The sequence below is a fragment of the Taudactylus pleione genome, unplaced genomic scaffold (assembly GCF_031769625.1).
Source record: "Taudactylus pleione unplaced genomic scaffold, aTauple2 ptg000117l, whole genome shotgun sequence".
Classification (NCBI taxonomy): domain Eukaryota; kingdom Metazoa; phylum Chordata; class Amphibia; order Anura; family Myobatrachidae; genus Taudactylus; species Taudactylus pleione.
Window position 1 is genome coordinate 6,526,676 of NW_028284519.1, and position 25,131 is coordinate 6,551,806.

At 43.4% G+C, this 25,131-nt stretch overlaps 1 protein-coding gene across 3 annotated transcripts in view; it reads right to left on the reverse strand.

Annotated features, from left to right (window-relative positions):
- Positions 1–896: 896 nt before the first annotated feature.
- RBL2 (RB transcriptional corepressor like 2) overlaps positions 897–25,131 on the reverse strand; it is a 104,880-nt gene continuing 80,645 nt past the window's right edge. For all 3 annotated transcript variants that reach the window (XM_088471860.1, XM_088471859.1, XM_088471861.1), the window contains 4 exons: positions 20,324–20,423; positions 14,777–14,973; positions 3,716–3,883; positions 897–1,911 (listed from right to left, as the gene is read on the reverse strand). In XM_088471860.1, coding sequence (XP_088327986.1) covers positions 1,741–1,911; positions 3,716–3,883; positions 14,777–14,973; positions 20,324–20,423 — 636 coding nt within the window. In that variant the 3' untranslated portion in view covers positions 897–1,740. The remainder of the gene's footprint in view (positions 1,912–3,715; positions 3,884–14,776; positions 14,974–20,323; positions 20,424–25,131) is intronic.

The following is a 25,131-nucleotide window of genomic DNA, read 5'->3' on the forward strand; positions in this document are numbered from 1 at the left end:
GTCCCCAGTATATATTCCTGCATCTATATTTTGGAAATTAAATAGTATGCTTTCTTCTCTTATTTGGGCAGGTAAGAGGCCTAGATTGAAAATTGATGTTCTCACTAGATCTAGGGTGAGTGGTGGTATGGCCCTTCCGCATTTTCGATTCTACTATTATGCTGCACAGTTGGCTCATGTTCTGTCTTGGTTGCAGGACAACCATGCTGACTCCTTACATACTCTCCTTGTGTCGCGGGCAACGCCGGGACATACCCCAATGGAGGCCTTGCTAAGTGGTAAGATTTCCAGGAGTAGTCCTCCCCTCCTTGTTAAACAATTAAAATATGGTGAGAGGTACATACAATAATCCAGCTTGATGGGATTGATCCGGACACCCCCATGTGGTGTTCGTGTCGTTTCTCTGAATTGGACACTCTTTCTGTTAGACAGGTTTGGGATAAAAGAGGTATTGGTACAGTGGGGCAGTTATATTTAAATGAGGTTTTGAAATCTTTTACTCAACTGAAGGAAGAATTTAATCTTCTAGCTACATATTCCTATAGGTTTTTGCAACTCAGACATGCCTTAACTGCCCAATTTCAGGATGTTCCCCCTTCTATTTCCAATTCTCCAGTAAAAGAATTTGTGTTATCTTTAGGTCCTCGGAAGTCAGTGTCAATTCTATATTCTTATATGATGTCAGCGCATCATGGGGATGGTTTAGCCAAACTGCGTAGTGGTTGGGAATTTGTACCTCAGTGCAATATTAGTATGAGAGCTCCGGGCGGCGGTATACACGTACCGTACTTTAGTCAAGTAGCCTAAGACTATTTTATAATTCTCATATATTCAAAAGGCAGAATGAACACACCAGACAATTTTGTACAATGTGTTATTTCATTAACAAGCTTTCTTGTACAGCAAAACATTTCAAACATTAACATTTATATACATTAACATTGATTTTTATTATTTTTTTTAATGTTATCATAAATTTAAAACGTGGATTTAAGAAGTATTTTAAAATGTGCTTTCTGGTTTATTTTCTTTTTCGTTTAAATACCTCCATTATTAATAAGTCACTTATTGAGGGTCAATGAAAACAGAAGGTGAAAAATAAATAATATAACTTAACTGAATTTGTTTCTGGTAATAATATGAAAGGTAACAAATTACCCAGAGTAGTGAGCTCTGTAAGGTATTAGTAAAACCTCTAAGGAACCATTATAATGTATTTATTTTTATTTTAGATGCCAGTTTGGTAAACTGTGAGTAAATAATTAACACACGAGATTGCAGGCTGCTTCATCAGTGAGAAACTTCACATGTCCTGCAAAACGATTCGCTGTCCTCTTGCTTATTCCTTTAAGTCTCTGTGAGTTGTAATAGGACTATATCATCATATCACCCCAGGTATACCAGGGTGAGCAACTGATTCAGTTTTTCCTCGAAACGGCCGCCTGCAATTATTATATTAATATTTCTTGAACATAATTTTATGTTCGTTAGATAATCACCGAGACTTGTTTATGTAAACTTACATATCTAGTGCAACCTATGGGCAGTTTCACTGCCTAAGTGCTCCTTCGTGTCTTTAGTAAATGTCTCCTCTTGTCAATATATCAACCCATGACTTCTGGAGGGTTCAGCAAAAAACTACAAGGCAAAGTCCTGGTGTCTCCAGTTACATAATGTTACAAAATATTTATATACTCATATAAAATACTGCAGTGGGGATAGTCCAACAGCCTGACGTGCTCAAGGATTCCCTCTGTCATTCGCCACATCTTGGAGCCTCCTGTAGAGGGCGCTGTGGTTATCTTGGCATATCCGCTTGGCCGGTGACTCACTCCCATCTTCCAATAGGATCCCCCGTTTCTTGGTTGGGGTCTCTCCCGTTCTGATCATGCTGTTTATCTCTTGCAATCTCTGTAAAGTGAGAATGCAAAACATTAGAATATAGAATTCATTAATTCCACCCCTAGCCTCATTGCACCATCTAAGGATAATTTTACTAAAGAGTAGTTGTGTGACACTTTAAGAAACCACTGTACATCACCGGCAGTTTTGACCTCCGTGCCGATGGATGTGCTATTCAGCAGTTTGGGAAGTCATTCTGATACTGCCAATGTGCACTATTTAGAAATGGCCAAACAGTTGTCTGGTTCATCTAAACCAGGTATGGGGAACCTCAGGCCCAGGGACCGTATAAGGCTCCCGGAATCATTTGGTGTGGCCCTCTGAAAAATGTTATATATATTAAAATGGCCCTCTGACGAAAAAAGGTTCCGCACCCCTGATCTAAACCATTGGGAAGCTGTCTGTTCAATCAGAAGATGTGGACAATACATTTATTATGTATTGATTAAGGTGTGGAAAAAATTTAATAATTTATCTTATCTGGGCAATATTTTTTTTATTTTCATTGAAGCAAGAATGGGACAATATTTAATGAATGAATTAGGGGTCAAATTAATACATACTTAGATTAACAGACTAGTATTTATTAATTATATTAAGAACCATATTTAATTGCCGGCGAATAGCTGTTCTCGGCGAAAAGTTTTCGCCGATGTCATTTCGCCTGTAGGAGTCTTTATGTCGTTTTCAATTGCAAAGACATTTCGCCGGTGCGAAGAGTCTGCGCCTTGTAACCAGCAGAAATGATTTGCCTGTGAATGGAGGCGGAAAAAAATGCCGAATTGGGGGTTAGGGGTGCAAAGTTGCGGGAACACACCTGCAGCCTTGGAACAGTCCCCCAAAGGTAAACTGCGTCAAAAAAGTTAAATACTTTACAACACCCCAAAACAGTACTTTCGTTTTGGGGGTGAAAAAAAAAAAAAAAACAAAGTTGGGGGATATTAAAAACTAGCGAAATCAACTCCAGGGGGTCCCCCAAGTATGGCCAAGCTTTTTTTTGATTGCAGGTGCCTGCTGAAGGTGCGTTTGACCATACTAGCACTTATTTTCATGTACCCCAAATTTGCTGGGACTACTTATTTTTGCCAAATAAAACTGCAAAATGCTATTCTTCACCACTTGTGCAAAGCTGCAAAATAGCACCAATTGAGACCATTTAAGCACCCCAAATACCTTCAAGCAGGGCTATTCAGGGTTATCAATAGTGATCCCCCATGTCAGTGCATCTTTTGGGGTGCATCAGGGTGATTTCCCCAAATCCGACAGGACTTTTTCACCGATTTGAGTTTCGCCGGGACACGTTTTCGCGTCCTTTGGAATTGAAAAGGGCGAATCGCGGTGACGAGCGCGATACTTTTCCGGAGGCAAAACAAGCGATGACGGCAAAAACTTCGGCAGGCGATAAGTCTGGGACTACTCGCCGGCAACTGAATACGGCCCTATATGGCTGCTAATAGAGCCAATAAAAATGTATTTAAAGACGGTTGAGACAATATTTCAAAGTTGCTGTAAATACATTATAAATAGTATACTGTTTCACCCATCAGAAATGCATGTCTAGGAGGTAAATTTAGAGCTTTTAGAAGTGGAGATGTTGCCCATAGCAACTAATCAGATTCTAGCTATTACTAGAGGGTGCTAGTTAAATGTTAAGTAGAATCCAAATGGTTGCTATGGGCAACATCTCCACTTCTAAAAACTCCCACCCTTAGGTGCGATCAAGCATGTATTATAAAACCCCTTGCCATGCAATGCTCTCTAAAATAAATCTTTGTATATTTACATTGTACCTAGGTATGTGTGCATCCCTCACCTTTGCAGGGCTGAGGTTAAAGTAGTAACAGATCTTTTCACTAGGGGATGAGGTGGTGGTATCTTCACTGTGTGGCGAAATGTAGATGGGGTAACTATGGGACAGCTGCACACGGCGTGGGGACAGGATCCGCATTGATGGATACGGGGAGAGCGGCGTTGCTTTGTCCTGTAAAAGAGTGAAAGGCTGAATATCTACAATTTCCTGTTTTTAAAAAAATAGAAACATACACTGTATTAATATTAAGTAATAACAGAGGACAACTGCTTATATAGGTATTGTTGAGAACATCTTAATTATTTTTCAAACCTGTAAATTAAGTTCTATGAAATAGTATCTGCCCCTTTTCTATTATTGTTCACATTGGGTATTTTCATATATTTACCTAGAATCTAATATAGGATAAGGACAACCCCCAGTTTTTTTTTTCCCCGTTTTAATTTATTTCAAGTTATCCAACACCAACTTGCACTATGCAAAAAAGTTATTGCCCCTCCCCTCCCCTCCACTTAATAACTAGTTGTGCCACCTTTAGCTGCAGTGACTACAACATGGTGGCACAGTGGCTAGTAGTGTTCTCTCAAAGTACTGGGGTCATGATTTCAATTCCTGGCCAGAGCTCTATCTACAATATCTATATAGAGTTTCTATGTTCTCCCCATGTTTGAGTGGGTTTCCGCTGGGTGCTCTGGTTTTCTCCCACACTCTGGTAGGTTAAGACAAGAATTAGGGAATTTAGAATGTAGGCTCTAATAGGACAGGGAGCATAGTGCATGACAAATATTCTCTGTACAGTGTTGTATATAATGGTAGCACTATATCAATAATAATGCTTTCTGCAGTCTATCCCATGTTCCCTGGCTTCACATCAGAACGGCATGGACGACTGCTTATTTCACATAATCTCTGTTTGGTTCAGTTCTGGACTTTGGCTAAGTTATTCAAAAACTTTTATATCCTTTTTTCCATCCACCTGTAAGTGAATATGCTTCTGTGTTTTCAGAAGGGTGTGAAAAAAAAAAATGATGATTTAAAAAAAAAAGAAAATATTTTTTTTTATTATTTAAATTGGATTTTTATAAAAAATGATCAAGTAAACAAATCAAGTAAAAACAATAATACAAAGTTATTTTAAAATACTGTAACTTTAATCTATTTAATTTAAATGATTTGACAGTGTCACCATGAATCATGGCATGGCACAGTAATCTACACACATCACACAAACTGCAAAAGGAAAGAAACGGCAATGATGTTAAAAGTTACAATAGTTGGTAGTTGCCTTTCCTGATGTGTAAATCTGAATAAGCCTACACTTTTGGTTTATTGAACACCTTAAAAAGAAACACAAGATTTGCAGCTTTGCAAGCAGTTTCTCAGTTTTGACTGCACCAAACCAAATGTTGAAAATTATTCTTTCAACTAAAGCAGATAATGCTGCAGCTGTTAGCAATTGCTCTACTGCTACCATGATTGCTTCAGAAACTGTAGCTGGTAATGAAACTATGTACTTTTAAAATTGGTGGAAAATGCACATTAAACACCTTGATGTTCTTATTTTTTTTTTTTAAATAATCGTGATTTCATTCAAAGATTTTTAAACAAAAAAAAAATTGTGTGATTTAAATCATCAATCAGATAAACTTTCAATCAGCACACTTTAGATTTCAGTGATTGTTTTGCTGCAAGATCCAATTATGCTTCAGCTCACAATGGATGAATTCATGTTCCCTTCAATTGTGGAAAGTTGCCCAGGTACTGAGCATTCCCACACCATCACGCTACCACATACACAGGCAAATCCAATGCGCCACAGGGCTTACCATGCAGCTGCACCCTGAGCTGTTAAATTATTGCCGCTATCCCACGCAGTAAGAGCCCAGAGGGTGAAGCTCTATCCTGAGGGTGTTAAGTGCACCCTCTGTAGCTTACCGTGAGGTGTAACTCCATCGCTCCGGGCACCTAACACAGAATTTATAGGTTAACGCGCATTATCCGCAGGCTTACCGTGCAAGCAAATGGGATTGTAGTTGAGTAGTTCTAGACTACAAGCTCCCGGTATGCCCTGTGCATAATTGAATCTGCCCCTTATCTTAGACTAAATATCCTACAGTCATACATTGGAATGCTGCTTTAGACCAGAGATAATGGGTCCAGTGTTGCTCTTTGGCTTATCTGTCCATAGATCATTCTCCCAAAAGGCTTTTGGATCATCCAAATGTTTCCTGGCCAATAAGACACAAGCAGTTGGTTCTACTCTACCATGAAGCCCATGTTTCTATTGTCTATGAACACTGAGTTTAGCATAGGCAAAAGTCTGCAGGATTTGAAATGTCTTATTTTTAAGATACTTTGAGACTTCTTGACTCACTTTAAGGTATGCCATATATAGTCCCAGGACGGCCAACTTCTGAGATGATTCGCTACTTTTTCAAGTGTTTTGTCTTTGGCTCTCACTGTGTTTCGGTGGAGAAATGGCAGTGCACCCCTTTTGCAGACCTTATTATGCATTAATTTGGTTCCCTAATGTATTCATTAAAAAGTTTACTCTGCTTTCCTTTAAGAAATCTTAGATTACTCTTTCACATCACTGTGAAAGCTTGTAGGTGTCACAAGCCACCGCCGCATCTTGTTGGACAACGGTGCTTCTGGCAATTCTCTTAGGCCTGTGGTGGGAGACAGAGACGCTACGCTGTCAACTCATGATGTCCTCCCATCCGGCTGTAAGTCATCCCTGCCGGGACTGGATTGGTTCTTCCTCCTTTTTTCTGTCCTACTGGTGCGTTGCTCGGATGCCAGGGATAGCGTCTTACATGTGTTTCCAGTTCCATACAGTTGGTATCTCTCATTGTGATTGTCAGCATCTCCAGTCCTGAGTCTGTCGTGTCTCCTGTTGTATAACATCCCAGCAGTATTAACCTCACTGCAACGCCTGAGGTTCCAGCATAACATTGCGGTTATCTCCGCTGCAGAGTGCCTCCAGTGTTTCAAGGGCCGTGTCATATTCCAGCGGCACAGTGCGCACTACTGCGTCCGAGGGTCTCCAGCCTTACACCACAACTACCTCTGCAGTGTGTGTACACATCTCCCAGTCTCCACATCACTTCCCGGTGGCATTAACCGCAGTGCAGCGTCTGAGTGGACTAAGCCTAAACATCACGGCAATCTCCGCTGCTCTGCGTCTTCAGTCATCACATTTGCCACACCATCATGGCGGCATTAACCGCAGTACAGTGTCTGAGTGGACTTGATCGTACACCAAGGTTATCTCCGCTGCTCTGCATCTCGGAACATCTCCAACCATTCAAGCTGCTCCATGACCATCAGGTCACCACCTTTGCCAAGTATCTCCAGCTCTCAAGGCTGCTCTGTGACCATCAGGTCACCACCTTTGCCAAGCATCTCCAGCCCTCAAGGCTGCTACATGACCAATAGGTCTCCACCTTTGTCAAGCACCTCCAGGACTCAAGGTTGCTACATGACCACTAGGTCTCCACATTTGTCTAGCATCTATGGTCTTGGGTTACAACTGCACTATCCTTCGGTTGATCCCATTGCTATAATAATCCTCAATATAACTATTCCCTCCTGCTGAAGAGATTCTTCTTGGGATTCATAACAGTTGGCTTTTCATGTTTTAAACCTCAAGGTGAAAAGACATAAAATACTAAACCATTCAAAAGTTTGGGGTCACCCAGACAATTTTGTGTTTTACATGAAAACGGACTTTTATTTATCAAATGAGTTGCAAAATAAATAGAAAATATAGTCAAGACATTGGCAAGGTTAGAAATAATGATTTTCATTCTAAATAATAATTTTGTCCTTCAAACTTTGCTTTTGTCAAAGAATGCTCCTTTTGCAGCAATTACAGCATTGAAGACCTTTGGCATTCTAGCTGTTAATTTGTTAAGGTTATCTGAAGAAATTTCACCCCCCGCTTCCTGAAGCACCTCCCACAAGTTGGATTGGCTTGATGGGCACTTCTTGCGTACCATACAGTCAAGCTGCTCCCACAACAGCTCAATGGGGTTGAGACCTGGTGACTGCACTGGCCACTCCATTACAGACAGAATACCAGCTGCCTGCTTCTTCCCTAAATAGTTCTTGCATAATTTGGAGGTGTGCTTTGGGTCATTGTCCTGTTGGAGGAGGAAATTGGCTCCAATCAAGCACTGTCCACAGGGTATGGCATGGCGTTGCAAAATGGAGTGATAGCCTTCCTTATTCAAAATCCCTTTTACCTTGTACAAATCTCCCACTTTACCAACACCAAAGCAGCACCAGACCATCACATTATCTCCACCATGCTTGACAGATGGCGTCAGGCAATCTTACAGCATCTTTTCACTTCTTCTGCGGCTCACAAATGTTCTTCTGTGTGATTCAAACTTCGATTCGTCTGTCCAGAACACTTTTTTCCAGTCTTCCTTTGTCCAATGTCTGTGTTCTTTTGCCCATATTAATCTTTTCTTTTTATTGGCCAGTCTCAGATATGGCTTTTTCTTTGCCACTCTGCCTAGAAGGCCAGCATCCCAGAGTCGCTTCTTCGCTGTAGACGTTGACACTGGCATTTTGCGGGTACTATTTAATGAAGCTGCCAGTTGAGGAGTTGTGAGACGTCTATTTCTCAAACTAGAGACTCTAATGTACTTGTGTTCTTGCACAGTTGTGCACCGGGGCCTCCCACTTCTCTTTCTACTCCAGTTAGAGCCTGTTTGCGCTGTTCTCTGAAGGGAGTAGTACACACCGTTGTAGGAAATGTTCAGTTTCTTGCATGGAATAGCATTAATTTCTAAGAACAAGAATAGACTGTCGAGTTTCACATGAAAGTTGTCTTTTTCTGGCCATTTGGAGAGTATAATCGAACCGACAAATGTGATGTTCCAGATACTCAACTAGCTCAAAAGAAGGCCAGTTTTATAGCTTCTCTAACAAGCAACCCCGCTTCCAATTGCACAAGGGTTTTCTAATCATCCATTAGTCTTCTAAAGCACTTAGCAAACACAATGTACCATTAGAACACTGGAGTGATGGTTGCTAGAAATGTGCCTCTATACACCTATGTAGATATTCCTTTAAAAAACAGACATTTGCAGCTAGTATAGTCATTTACCACATTAACAATGTATAGAGTGTATTTCTGATTAATTTAATGTTATCTTCATTGAAAAAAAAACAGTGCTTTTAAAAAAAAAAAATTAGGACATTTCTAAGTGACCCCAAACTTTTGAACGGTAGTGTATATAATGCAGTATATTTGGGGAGGAGTAGGGGGGGTTTCAGTTATTGGGGAAAATAGTACTTACTGATAAATCCATTTCTCTGAATCCATCTGGGGGTCACTGCTCTCCTTGGGTTGTAGAGATCAACCGGAGTATTCATGTCTAGTTAATTTAAGCTTGTACGCAGTTGTTACCTCCTCTAATAGGACTTCAGTTTAGTATTTACAGTAACAAAGCTCATATAGAACTAAACAATCAAACCAGAACAACACTCAAATAGAGGAAGGGGTAGGAATGCAGTGCCCTCCATATAGATTTAAAGGGGAGTACCAAAAATCTTGTTTTGTCATTTATTCTGACAGACACTGTTGACCTTGGGAACTTTCCAAATATGCCCATTAGGGAGGGTATACGCAAGCAAAGCTGCAAGCAGAACTTTTCTCCAGAAACTGATATCTTTACAAGAACATTGAAAGTAACATATGCACAGAGAACCCATTTGCAACACTGTTAAACTAAGGTCCCATTCCTAAGTGGGCCTCAATATGACCGAGAATTTGAGCCTTCTCCAAAATATATGCCTAATCCATCAGGCCACTAACTTTTTTGACTCTGCCCATCCCCACTTGTGTGTATCAAAGAACCAGGAGGCTATCAGTCTTTCACAAGGAAGATCAACCTAAATCGGCAAAGCTGTGACTACATCTGGGATATAAAGTCTCTAGTTCCTAAATCTAGATCAGGGATAACAATACCCTGGTATAGATGGAATATGAAAACTAATGGGATGGAACAAATGCTTGCTAAGCAGGACAGCCCTGTTCTCATAAAAATAGGTATGGTGACCTACAGGATAGGGCAGCCAGTTTAGACACTCATCTTGCAGAGGCAACAACCATTAAAAAAATCTTCCAGGTGAGGAATTTTAAGTCCACAGAGTATACTGACATAAATAGCGTCATTTTTTAAAGGGACTGGTTGAAATTATTTGCTCAGATAGCCTGTTAGGCCCATATTCAATTAGAGGCAAAAAGCAGCGATCCGCTTTCGCATATGCGTGGTTTTCGTCTGTTTCCGAAATAGCGTCCTATTCAATTCCAAAACGTATTCGCCTAGTCGAAAACTCCATAGGCAAAAGCAGGCAAAAAAGTTTCTCCACCCAAAGGCAGTAGAAAAGGTGTACACCCTACCCCCCCCCCCCCCCCACCCCTAATGACTAATTAGGCAAAAAATAATAATCTTAATTCACCCCAAAAGAGACATGTCATTTTTGGGATGAAATGAAAAAAAGTGTTGAAAATTGTGTTTAAGTACTGGGACAGGTATTTAAGGGTGCTCTATAGGGGACATGTGTTTTTAGGATTGCAGGAGGCTGCAGCAGGTGTATTTGTAATAAAAATTTTACTCAGCACTTTACAAGCATCAAAATATACTAGTATCCATTTACATGTACCCCCAATTTAACGACAGCAATTATTTTTCATAAAAGATATTGCTTAACCACTTGCCTGGCATGGTCGTATCAGATATGACCATACCAGACTGGGCTTTCCCTGACATAGTCGTATCTGATACGACCAGTCAGGAAAGCTTTGTGGGCGGCTGCTGGAAACTAATTTTCTAGCAGCCGCCAATCACAGAGGGACCTCCTGGTCCCTCTGCACACTGTCCCTCCCCATGGGCCGGCTGATCACTGCTAGCAGCGATCGGACAGCCCAGCGCCGACTTACCCACCCCCGACAGCAGCCCGGCGGCTGCTGACAGGGCAGAGAAGGCAGTGCTGTCCTTCTCTCCCTCCCCCTCCGGAGAGACAGCGCTGATAGCGCTGTCCTTCTCTCCCTCCTCCGGAGCCAGCAGCAGCCCGGCGGCTAATGGCAGAGCAGAGCAGCTGCCGGGCAGAAAAGGACAGCGCTATCATCGCTGTCCTTCTATCTCTCTCCACCCCCGCTAGCAGCAGCCCGGCGGCTGCAAACTAGATAGAGCAGCCGCCGGGCAAATAGAAGGTAGCGCTATCAGCGCTGACCATTTCTCTGCCCCCGTCCACCACCCTGTTAGCGGCTCCCCAGCGGCTGCAAATAGTAGAGGGAGCAGCCGCTGGCCAAAGAGCCAACCCATTCTCTCCCTCCTCCATTTTTGCAAGCCCCACCCCATATATAAACCGCAAAGCCCTATATGTGTGTATATATATATATATATATATATATATAAAAAGCACTAATCCACGGCACTCTCCATTCCTAGATTTGGGATGCAACATGCAACATGGTATGTGACCCCTTGCAGCCCCATCTAACAATAATAACTGTCTCACATTTAAAAGCGAAGCTGCTCTGAGCTTTAAACCTTGATAGCATACCCTGAGTTTAACACTAATGTGATGGCTATGTCCATGTTATTATTCTGAGCAATAGAGTAGGGACTTGCAGTAAAGTGGGGTCCCGTGATGGGGGCTGCAAGCTTAAATGCATTGATCAATTCATGAACCAAAACACCCCACTGTTTATTATGTTTATTATTATTATTGTTAGTTATTATGGTGAGTGCAGAGCCCCTGTGAGATATATATATATATATATATACACATACACATATACACACACATATATACATACACACACGTGTGATCTATACACATGGATATTTATATATATACACGATATATACACAGTATATGTATATATCCATGTGTATAGATCACACGTGTGTGTATGTATATATATATATATATATAACAGCCCTTTGACTCATTACAAGATCCCTAATTACTTTCATTATGGCTAATAATACACTTCTATATTGATTCCCCGGGAGAGTTTGGCTTTATTGGGGGTGAAGACTGATTTCCTACCAAACACTGACCTTTTCGCCAGTTCTGCTATTCACTGCATTCGCCCACATGCGTTTTCGCCTGTTTTACAATTGAATAGGGCGAAAAGCCTGTGCGCGCATTGAGTAAGCAGGCAAAAACTTTGCCTCAAAACACGCGAATGAGGCGAAAACATCTCGCTTTTCGCAGCTAACTGAATCCAGCCCATAGCCTGAAAAATCATGGCTTCAACAGCAATGATGCAAAGCCAGCCGAGTAAGGTCATGGTGAGAAAAAAAATTAGGGGTAGCCTCCCTCCCAGCTAGCTCTGCTAACATGCCTAGAATGTTGGCATACAATGATCATCTTGGCCAATCCAGGGCAACCAAAATTAATGGTACACCACCTTTCTTGGCATTCTTTAGTACCCGAGGAAGCATGGAAATCGGAGGAAAAAGATACACTAGTTAGTACAGTTATTGCATCCAATAAGCATTCCTGATCATCCAGGATTCTTGCCCAGTAGTGAGCCATCATGTGGCCTTTTGGTGGATCCAACCTTTCCACAAGTTGGGTGTCTACCTCCAGATCAAGCGACTACTGCCCAGGATGAACTTAGAAAGTCAGCTTTCTAGTGGTCTACCTCTGGAATGAATACTGCTGTTATTGCCAGGATATAAACCTAGGTTGAGTGACCCCTGAATCCGACCCTAGTCATTACCAGGTTTGAACCCAGAAGGGAATGGTGCAGTGTAAACAGGGTGTCCCAGGTCATGAAATAATCTAGGTCCAGCCGCTGATGTGAAAGGGGTGAAATCCGAAAAAGGGTATAATGCTCCTGAGCCACTGATCTGGGGAAAATTTGACCCATCATGCAGTTTATCAGAAGGCTTGGAACAAGGATGCCAGCCAGGTCCAGCCTGCATACCCCTTTGGTGACCCCCATATGTGCCAGGAGAGAATTTTCTTTTGGTTTAGGTACATTGACTGGGAGGAAAGAGCAATTTTCCCCATGCCCTGAAAGATGATACTGTCCAGCTTCAGGTCAAAAAGGTACATAACTATCAAAAGGCAAAGCCTCCAGGGCCCTCTTTGTTACTATATAACCCTCATTGTACTACAGGCTGTGAGCAGCATCCATGACAGTTTCTCAAAAAATACTTTAATGCTTCATTTGTGTTATCCATATATACCGATCTGTCATTTCGAGAATGGGAGCCCTCACCGTATTTGCTCATTTCACTTCTCCACTGTATTACTGATCCAAAGCACTGGCTGTGGAACGGACTAAAAAATCCGTTTACCAACCTCACAAGGACTCTGACCTATCCGTTTCACAATGTGGCACACCAATGCCTTCATCCAAGCCAGCATTGCCCCCAGACATACATGGACCTTGGTCCTCTTTCTCACAAGCCACGCATCTGTTTTTGAAAGTCTGAGGTAATTTGGCCTGACATCTGGATGGTAAAGTGCAGGACTGATTTCCTGCAAGCAGCCTTGGGTTTAGAAGCAGTCCCTTTGTCTGATATGATTTGCAAAGAAAGCAATGGTGACTGGGTGAAACCTCCCCCAGGAACCGGTAAAATTGGAAAGCTGATGAGTGCTTCTACCCACCCCCTCCAATGGAGTTCTCAAAGAGAACCCTGCTATTAAACAGTTAAATAAAAAAATAAAAAAAAAAAAGTAAAACTTGTATACCTGCTCCAGTAACTTAATTTAGGGCCCATTAAGTGAGCACCACTCCTTTAACAGCTAAAGTTCTATAGGTGGAAAGAAAACTGCTAACAAGTCTACTCAAGTCACTACACCCTCTATACCCCAAGGTTTGCAGTGTCCGCCAGGTAAGATAAATGAGAAAAAATATATTGGCAGCATATTGGAGACTTCTTACAATCTAAGTAAACAACACTCTAGTAATAGCTATATACACTTATACAGTAGGTAAAAGTTTCAGAAACTTATCAGAACTGACAATATGCGAGGTAAAGGCATGCAGAGAAATGTGTTTCTTGTACTGCTTCCCTTCCAAGGCCCCTCAGCTTACAATGGTCACCATTCATAAGAGAAATCAGTAAATATCTCTAAGGCTTTACCAAAACTGAAGATGCCTGAGATATGATCATGCTATGTTCAATTGCCTCACAGCAAATTCCAGCGTAGTTTTGCTCTCAGCATTGGATTAGTACGGAGGAATGCCGATGGCAGCCAAGAATGAGTCCTTTAAATTCTATTAAATTATGTTATTCTGTGTAAAAGCCCCACTCTCTACATTACAACGTGCACAGCAACTGTAATATAATGCTATACTTCAACTGCAATTGTGTGCAACATTGTTGAATATATTTGTTATTAGGAATCGTTGGATAAGTCTAGTTTTTTGTTAAAGAAGACATGTTACCGTACGTTTGATACAACATATTTATAAGCGCTTTTTTTTCTGGCACAACACTGGCAGTCTCTACAAGCGCCACTCACTTGTCATTTTTTAGCAGTAGCTGCTGACTCACAATGACAGCACCACTTATGTGACTGAGTGTGAGCACCCCTGATTTACACAGCTAAGCTCCAGCCAGATATTTTATATTACTAATAGGAGACAGCAGTATCTTACAATCCTCTGACACTGTTGGTTTGCATAGCACCAGCTCCTACTTTATTTCAGGTTCCTTTCATTGCTTGGCAAACACTAGAATTTAGGGGTGGCGGTTATGTTTATTTTTGTACTAAAAAAAGATTAAAAAATAAACACACATCCATCCTTTCTGAAGTCAAGTCATCAGGTATGTTGTAACCCTGGTGAGTGGGGCAAGTAGTTGTCGTCTGTGTATAGAGACCATATTGAAGCAATAGTGCAGTTATACAGTATATGTTTTGTTTTCAAGCTTTTAAAGTAATCATTTATATCACTGCAGTTTTTTGTATTTAATGTGACTTTTGCGTTGGGTTTACTTCATTTTCTAAGTTATTTATTTGGTTTAAGATATTGAGCGCAAAAATTTAGCAGGGCAAATATAAAAGTGCACTTACCACGTTAGCCTGTGAGTACTTCATTGCAAAGCTTTTCATTTTTCCGATGTAGATGTTGTTGTAGAACTGAACGAGGTCTCCTCTCTCCTCTTCCATATCGTTGCTGGTTCCAGTTATAGGTGTTGGTGGTCCGCTGTTGGGCTGGGGTATAGGTAAAGTGCTACTGGAACGCATTACTGGACTGGGCTCTCTGCTGCCTGAAATAAAAAACAAAACGATTAAAGACATGGGGGCATATTTATCAATGTTTTTTTTCTACATACATTTACCAAAGTTCTTTAGGAGGGGATTTCATAAAAATATCCTCCATGCCCTTTAATTCACATCACCTCCGCATGCTGATCTCATATCCCATACCTCTGATGGGAAATGGAGGTCAGCCCAGACTGAACAAACCTCAATTGCTAAGTGTTTGCCGACCAAGCACTTCTAAACCAACGCAATCTGAAGAGTGCGTTAGTAGAGGCTTTGGTCTGTTTCCCGTAGTTCTGCTCTGCCCTTCATAACATCTATCAGACAGAGCAAAGCCTAGAGTTGGGGTCTTTAATCAGCCTGTGTCTGATAGGACACTGAGCAGCCTGCGTGGTCAGCTGCAGTGAACATCCGGCTGACAGCTCAGCTGATCAGGTTACAGAAGGAGCTCACCAATCAAGAGATCCCTGTGTGCAGGTAAGCTTGGTTTAATTTATTGTATATTATAAACACCCATTTTCTTTATACATGCAGCCTGTGTCCTATCTGACACAGGCTGCATGCTCTGTCTATACACACTGTGCTGCCTTATTGAGCATGTGAAGAGTGTGCCCCAGCAAGTGAAGGCTTTCACAAGCTTTCTTGCAAGCACTGTCCTGATACCTTTATTATGATAAATCCTTGTGATATCTAAAATTGCAATATTAACTGATATAAGAATCGCATTTAAAATGCAAATTCTAATAAATAGACCACATGGAGAGATTGCCCTCTGTAAACTGTAGAACTGTAACAATATATTTAAAGATCACTGTTTGATGATTGATGGTTGCCATCATGAATTGCCAGGACTATTACTGGTTGTTTTTTCTTTCTTCTTTTACTAAAACATTGACTGCTAACATTCTTAAGAATTTCACTCCTTAATAATTGTATATTACTATTAAGCGAGAACCTATTATGTAATTTATATATATAAGACCATTTCATTTCTTACTGTAAGTAAAAGTCTACTCTCATCTAGAATTATGATTTAAAGAGCAGCACTTCTAAGATCCTTCATTGTGCCATTGGGGAGGTTGTGTAAGCTGAAACTGGCAATGCCGGGTCAAGCTCAGTGCACAAATACGTCAGGGAGAAAGCTGCAGGGCTCAAAAAGCGCTCTCAGCTCGCCAGGTCCCGTGAGACTCTGCTAGCGCCGGGTGTCTTTTTTGCCAAATATGCGCCTAAGTCGCAATGGCCCATGGAGAGTGTGCTGAATAATGTGATATGCAACACTTCTATATCTGTGTGCGACTGAGTCTCTGAGTCTGTATACGAAGTGCTACAATGTAGTACTGTTGTGCTTTATATACAGACTCAGGTGCACACAGATATACAATGTGTCACATAAATTAATCAGCACAGTCTTCTGGTGTGTCCTTGTCGCATTACGACTTAGACGCATTTTTGTCAAAAAGACACCAGACGCTAGCAAAGTAGCGAGGACCTGGCGGCTCACTCACACCAGGCAAGTCACGCTACGTGGCTTATTGGGGCTAGATGTATGAGGACACATCTGTACAAATCAGTTTTCTCCAAGGGCAACACAAGGAAACAATTCTGCCTAATATAAATACATGACTAAGAAGTATAGAAGGAAGCTAAAAAGAGAAAACAATTTATAGAGTAAAAATTAGAAGTACCAAAAGAAAATCTGGAGAAGAAAGTTCCTTTTATTAATGTATCAAATGCTAACACAGTAAGTAAACCTTAGCTCTGTGTATCCCAGATAGCAAAGACAGAAGTCAGGTGCAAAAACAGAATTTCTAGTGGGGGGGTTCTAAATGCTTGTGTGAAGAAGCCTATATAACAATCATTGTGGCTGTACTTGTAACCCACAAAAACTTTTTTTTAAATATAACTCTGGTTACTGCATTTTGCAATAATTGGTCACAGTCTGCTGCTTGTTGTGGATGTACTAAGGGGGTGTCCCCACTGCAACTTATTAGAAGGCAGCGGCTTTGCGCTGCAATAATAAGCTGCACGGCCCCTATCGTCACAACGGTGACAGATTGGGGAGAGATGAAAGTGGCTGCCCACTGTTTTATAAACCCCCCTGAGGCCATTTTTTTATGTTTTCGCATTTTTAGAGAATACAGTACCAATATCTTTTTGCTCCTCCTAACACGTTGGATAATGGCTAAAAAAAAAAAAAGTGTGTGTTGGGTTATTGCAATATCAAGAAAGTGAACTAAGACCAAATGTGATTTTTTTTTTCTTATTTTTCATAAAAAATACTACAAATACATGATTTTTGGTTCTTGCTTTGGCATTAATCCACCTATGGAAAAAGCAGGATTGTATACTCTGCATATGAAAATGATTCCTTTTTTTGTTTTTACACATTTTTTCTGTCTCGATGTAAAAACTTACTGTGTGTAAGAATCATATGGTGGCCCAACAAGGCCTGCTACAAATTCTACCACCGTAAATTGAGGGACACTTTTTTTTTATTTGGCACAAGATGGGAGTGATCTGGGCATTAGAGATTCCCCACTATAAAGAGCTTACATTAAGCCATTTGTGCAAAAAGTGTAGGCATGATCTTTCTACTTTTTATTATCTTAGAGGACTCTAACAAAAGCCAGGTAGACTATGTCTAGTGTACAGTGGCGTCACAAGGGGGGTGCACGCCGCACCTCCAAGGGGGTGACACCAAAAGCCGCACTCCTGCCCGCACCCCCCTGCATGCGTTGCCGCCACCACACTAATGCAGCTGCCCACATCCCACAGTCTGCTCCCCGCTACTGGACAGAGAGGGGGGCCCGCGGCGCGGAGTAATGGGCCAGTGGTGGCCGGGATCCCAGTGCATGCCGTCAGTGGCAGTGGGGATCCGCAGAGCCGGGCAGCAGCTCACTGCCACGGAGGTAGCTAGATTCTTACTGCCACACTGACTGTAGCTGTACTTCCTGGTGGCTGGCCCCTCCCCCAGACCAGCCACCTTACAAGGAGCTCAGAGCAGCCAAGAGCAGTACATGCCTGAGCTGAGCTCCGTGCTTCTCCACTGCTCTGCCTCTGACTCCTCAGTCATTACCCTTGAAACAGACTTCAGCAAAGGCACACTAGAGGTAAGGAGGGGATGGGCACAGAATGACAGAGAGGGGAATGTCTGTGGGGGGCTCACTCACAGAGGGGAATGTGGGGGGATGGGGGCTTACTGACAGGTATGTGTGGGGGAGCTCAACTGGGGAATGTCTGGGGAGGGGAGCTCATTGACAGGAAGAGAATGTGTGTGTGTGTGTGTGTGTGTGTGAGGAGGGGGGCTCACTCATGGAGGGGGGGAATGTGTGTGTGGAAGTGGGCTTACTCATGGAGGGAAGTGTGTATGTGGAGACGGGGGCTCACTCATGGAGGGGAATTTGTGTATGTGGGGACGGGGGCTCACTCACGGAGGGGAATGTGTGTGTGTGGGGGGAGGAGGACTCATTGACAGAGGGGAATGAGTGTGGAGAGGGGGGCTCACTGACTGAGGGGAATGTGTGTGTGTGGGGGGAAGGGGGCTTACTGACAGAGAGAAATGTGTGTGTGTGGGGAAGGGGGCTTACTGACTGAGGGGAATGTGTATGTGTGTGGGGAAGGGGGCTTACTGACAGAGAAATGTGGGTCTCATTCAGAGCCGCTCGTAAGCGGCCGCTCGTTCGTTCCGAGCGATGTTCGCACATCTGCACATACGTATGGGTTTTAGTACGCATGCGCGAACCAGTCAGTGCGGCCAGAAATCGTGTGCTCGCAATATAGCGAATGCCTGCTAATTTGAGTGACAGGATGAGGCGTATGTGGGTGGTAACAGGGGAAGGTGCTTGAAAACGGGGAGTGGAAATCAGAACGCAGGCGTGCTTAAAGGTCAAAACGGGCGTTTTAAGGGTGTGCATAATTAACAAAGCAGCGTCATCGACCACGTCACTTGGTTGTCTTTTAGCCAGAACTACTCACATGATTGCGGTAGGAAAAACCAACCACAAGAATAGCGAGCAGTTCATACGCTGTTTGATGTACTCGATTAATCTAATAAATAGCAGACATGACGTATGATGCGAGCGGCCAGGGGGCGTTTTTTACAAAATAACGACCGCATGTTTTGTTCGCTCGTTCAGACATGGAGGCGTCAACAGACCGCAAAGAGCGAACGGTTAATTTAAATAGCCACCCCCTTTTTCTAAACGAGCGAGCGCAAATAGCGTCCGGCTCTGAATCAGACCCTGTGTGTGTGTGGGGAAGGGGGCTTACTGACAGAGAGAAATGTGTGTGAAAATCACAGAGAGAAAGAGGGGGATGTGTCTGTGTATGTGGGGGGGAATCAGTGACACAAAAATGGCACAAAGTAGAATGTGGGGAGATTGCTGAGAGAGAGGAGAATGTGGGGGGGATCGCTAAGAGAGAGAGAGAAGTGTGGGTGGGGGATTGCGGCTGCCTGATACAATAAAGTTTTTTTTTTTTATTTGAGCTTAGGCGCTAAAGACGTCATGATATCACGTACGCTGCACCACTGACAGGATCCAGCCATAGCGTGAAGAGGAGCAGCCAGAAAACATAGGAGAAGGTAAGTGTCTGTGGTCTGTTAGGGCTGTATGTGAGTGCAGCCTAGAGACAGAAGGGGTGCTGGCCGGGGAGATGCTGCGGAACTGGAGTTGCAGAAACACAGTGAGTGGGAGGCCCTGCCTATATTGCCAGTCCTGGTCCCCACGATTTCTGTTGGCTGCCCTGCACTTTGGTCCCAAATTTTTTATTTTTTTTTGGTGGAGGAGGAGGGGGGGGGGGGGGGTGTCACCGTGCGTTACAGCACTGGGTGACACCAACCCTAGTGACGCCTCTGCTAGTGTGTCCGACCTAGTCAGCAACGGGACCCGTAATGGAAAGGGCGTACACACTTGCCGATGACGGCAGCATGGACCTCTCTAATGCGCCGACAGAGGATGTAGTGACCTAGCTGGTGCACACTAGACAAAGTGCCCGATATGTTGCTCCAATACGCTGGATCGGATGACATATCGTCTAGTGTCTACCCAGCAAAAGACTAATATTTCCTAGGATATCGAGCAGTCCAGATAATTGGTTTAGCTATTTCAGGGTACAACATTTTCTGTTCAATTAAGCAAAGCCAGAACTGTATATAAAATGATGAAGATTCAAAAGGACAGAAGAGCTGTGTAACTAGGAATATGGAACACCTAAGTAGTTGTAGTAATCTACACAGTATCAGAGCAATGTTGGTACATTCCCAGCAACTGTTAATGCAAATACACTCTCCATTGATTAAATTAGCCTTCCGTCTATTGCCACACAATGTAGATAGGAGCGAGAGAGCCCCTTTACCAATGTCTGTACTGTTCTCTGCTGGGGAACCCAACAGTGCTTGGTCACTGCCACCGGACTGTTGCCGTCTTCTTGCTTTTAGGAGGACACTTCTGTAAACCTGCAGGATTTAGCAAGAGAGGAGATATATACAAATTGAAGAGTCAGTAATTTGACATATTATAATATATATATTTTTCAGATAAAATTGATGAAACAAATGGAGCATTCATTAAAAAATACTATACAATGGTGCACTCTACAGGTCAAATTAGAAAATAACCTACAATACCTTAAAGGGGATATAGTCAAAATTTAGAGAGGCAAAACAGACAACTATAACTGCAACAGTAAAAATGTAGACACAGTCAAAACGTCCAAAATTTAATACAGACACAGTTAAAATGTCGACAGTCATAATATACACAAGCCTATATTATGAATGTCCATATGACCATAAGTGGCCCACATGTGGCCATCCTCAGCCATTGTTGCAGCCACTGAGAAAGTTAGCCTAATCCATTTTTAATGCATTTCTTTATCTGACTGCATAGTCTCTTCAGATCACTGCCTCTCTGAGGAGTAGTCCGGTAACCCACAATCCTATGGTCGGAGATAAAGGGTGTTCTCTTCCTGTCTGAGCAACATATGAGCCTGTTACACAGCAATAAGGTAAGTGTTTAAGAAGCAATAAGGGGGAAATAAAAGAAATAGGGAGGCAGGTAATGGGCGATATAAAATGGTGGCAATGACGGTTATGAGGGTCAATCCAAGAGATGTTAGGGGGAAGTTAGGGATATGGAGCAGGCGACAGAATATGGACAATGTTTGTACCTTTGTGTATAGTACAATACAGTATTGTATATATTAGTGTCTATTGTTATGTAATGAATAATATACTTGTAACACGTGCACTTGTTAGTATCTACTAGTGGCTTTTGAAAAATGACTAGAGAGTACCAGTGTGTTAAGGAGAAGCACTTCAATCTCCAGTGTGGATTGGAGACGGCAGGGGAAGTGCTTTATCTGGTATCTCCTGCCAAGCCTACAGTACTCAGATGACAAACCGCTATAACACCAAGTTGTGTTATCTAAAGATGTTGACCCACATGACCGTTTTTATAGCACTTTATTATTCTTTTACTTTTTATGCAGATATTTTTTATCCATTTACAAACATTGGCAGTATTTGGTGAATTTAAAACAGATAATTTTTCAGGATAAACTTTACACAGATTATCTCTCCTCAACAGGTCCAAAACAGTACAGAGTAAGTGTTTATCTATACTAATATAATAAGGACGTTGTGTCTGTCTGTTCCAAGTTGGAGCAAAAACTACTAAACTGATTTTCATGAAAAATACATCATTGTGTAGTGGAAACTCCTATAAATAACCTGCACTTTGATTCATCTCCATCTGTCAAGATAAAGTTGATCAATAACAAAAACAACATTTATTGACATAATGAATGCAGGAGATAGGTGTGACAGCATGCGCGCTGCTGGTAAGGGGCGGGGGGAGAAGTGCGTGGGCCAGCGTTTATTTGAATAGGATAGGCTACATAGTCTGTATACAGGGCACACAGTGACATTGGTGTGAGTAGGATAGGCTACATAGCAGTCTGTATACAGGGCACACAGTGACATTGGTGTGAGTGGTGGGTGAGTAGGATAGGCTACATAACAAGAGATATGGTAAGAACTTACCTTTGTTATCTCTGTTTCTACGAAGTCCATAGGGTCCACAGGGTTGACCTTGGGGTATAGGTTGGGAACCAAATCCGGGCACCACGCAGTTAAAGCTTTTTAGCTCCCAGGATGCACTTGGGTCCACTCTCCCTATAACCCCACCCCCCAAGCCAGAGGCACCTCAGTTTGTAAGTAGCCAAAGGCCGGAGGAAGGAAGAAAAAGAGAGAGAAAACTGGAACACTCAATAACCATACTCACAGAAATGGGAGACGGAAAACCGGTGACCAGCCACACAGCCCATATGAAGCAAGGTGCGTCAGGGCGGGCGCCCTGTGGACCCTATGGACTTCGTAGAAACAGAGATAACAAAGGTAAGTTCTTACCATATCTCTTGTTTTCTACTTCAGGGTCCATAGGGGGTCCACAGGGTTGACCTTGGGGATGTCCCAAAGCAGTTCAACCAAGGGTGGGGACGCTCCTGTGCTGAGAGGAGAATCCGTAGCCAAAAAGGAAGCATCCTGAGAGGCAAAGGAAACCAATGCCTAGAACCTTAAAAAGGTGTGGACAGAAGACCACGTGGCCGCCTAGTAAGGCAACACAGCCAAGGCGCCACAGCGAGCCGCCCACAAGGGCTACATGGCCCGAGAAAAAACAAGCATCAACAACAGAAAGGCCTACCCCTGGGTAGGCGCCTGAAGAAGACATACGAGGCCATCCAGCCAACATCTGGCTATAGGCCAGCCATCCGTTCCTGTTAAAACCAGAAATCGCAGACCACCAATAAGGAGTCCGATTTCCGTAAGGGACCTGAACGGATCACATAAATCCACAGAGGCCGGACTACAATCAATGAGGCCACACCAGTCGAGAGGACTGGGGACTGAATGGCCGTACCATTAAAAATCACTAAGAAATAACACAGGGTGAGAGCAACTCACACCCTGACATGATGCCCTCCAGAAGAGGGAGCCACATGAGAACACTCCCAATTCCGACACTCTGAGAGAAAGAAAGAGAGCCAAAGCAATAGACCATGTAATGGCTATCACAAACAGTGGTTCCATGGACTGTCCCCGGAGGGAACGAAGAACCACTACTAACTCCCAAGGAGTCCCTAGGGAGGACAAATGGAGGCATAATCCAGAAAACACTCCAAAGGATGAACTGGATACCAGAGCGGAGCAATTCCATATCTTAATCATACTGACAGTGTAGAGATCCGCACTGACGGGAAGGCCAGGCCGAGGGTGCAACCCAAGCCAGCCGGAAGGAATGCCAGAATATCAGGAAATCCTGGACACCGGAGGATTGTATCGACAGGTACAATACCATAAAAATTATGGCTGCCACAGTTTGTGGCAGGTCCCAGCAAAAGCTGATCCATGTGCTCTAATCATTCCAACGATGACAAAGCCAGTGAAGCGGTAAGACCACTATAGGGACGCAGTCAAAGACAAACGACCCAGGTCCAAGGCAAAACCAAGACCCTGAGATTATAGGTCCGGGCAGTGAAGCATCAGGAATGGAGTATCGATGGAGAGACTCCGAAAATCCAAGTACCCCTGACATCTGGGGCAATCAGGAGCCACCAGCAGGAAAGCATCTCCGTCACGATTGAAACACTTCCCTCGAGGAAGAATGGAGACCAGAGAACACAGGTACTCAAATTGGAAGAACCACTTCACCGACAAAGAGCACTGAAGGTTGCTTCAGAATCCCCAGAGTTGGACTGTAACACCATAGTGTGATAAAGTCAGAAGGCCAGGAGGGTCACCTCAGGGGGTCCCCCCTGCTCACCAGGAGATGAAACCTCTCTTGGGGAAGAGACTAGTCCCCGGGATGCACGTCGTGACGGCTGAGGACTTGAAATGAACGCTGCCGAGATGGTCGGGAGGAGACCCTCGAACTATGTCCGAATGTGTGACATACCTGTCATTGCCACCCAATGAACAGTGTTGCCAAAAAGGAACCCACTGCCCTGACCCTGTTGGACTGAACTTTTTCAGGTTCACCGGGAAACAAGAGTTATGCCAGAGTGAAGGCCCAAGACAGGCTAAAGTTCCAACAAGTTAATTGACAGGGTGGAATCGACAGATGTCCAACTGCACTGAAATGGATGCGAACCCGACACTGTCCTTAGCAAAGAATACCCTGGACGAGATGACCATAGCCACCCGGAAAGGGACCGACTTGCCTCCGGAGAGAGCATCATCGTTTGAACAGTGATCCGACAGAAAAAACTTGTTCCATCTGGAGATAAGCCAATTATGGAAAGGCCTGGAATGGTACTGAGCCCATTCCACCCTTCCAAAGGCAGACACTGAATAGTGGACCATGCATCCCAGAGTGTAAAGACATATGTCGACTGCGTAGACATCCATGTACTCCTAATGGAAGAGTGGAGATGCCGTCTTACGCCAGAAGAATTCTCAGATTCTGAGAATCCAGCAGGGCTCCTAGGGGAAGAATACCCAGAGAGGGATGCAGGGAGGACTTTTTCCCCGTTGATTAAACGTCTGCACCCTGAAGAAGCCACGGTCATCCTGACCTGGCTGTAGAGTACCCTGGCGATCCTGCTAAGAGCAGGAGGCCGTCCAGGTACAGGGGCATTGGGATATACTGAACAGGAGAACTGTCAGAAAATCCAAAACGCTGGTAAACCCCTGTGGGGCTGAGGACAGTCCCAACAGGCAGAGCCCGAAAAATTGTAAGTGCTGTGATACAGTAAACCTCAGTCCATGCTGAGGCAAGGTCTCTGTAAGTACCCGTAGGCACGCGTCCTGTATATCCAGTGATACCATCAAGTCCCCAGGTTCCAAACATAGTATGATGGAGCATAGGGATTGCCTCCTGAGCCCAGGTAGCTTTAGGAACTGGTTCAGGGAATTGAGACAGAGAATAGGCCAAAGAGGACCATTCAGCCACCGCACCAGAAAGAAAGCAGAACAACCAGTCCCTCGCTGAGAAAGTGGGGATGGCCTAATGAGCTTCGCTTACCGCAACAACTGTATAGCTTTCTGGATTTGTTTGGCCCTGTTCGGGTCTGAATAAGGGCCTGCGTACCATCACCTGGAAAGAGGCCGCCTGAACAAAGAGAGGGCATACCCTCCTACCCACATAGCCGCGGCAACTTGACAC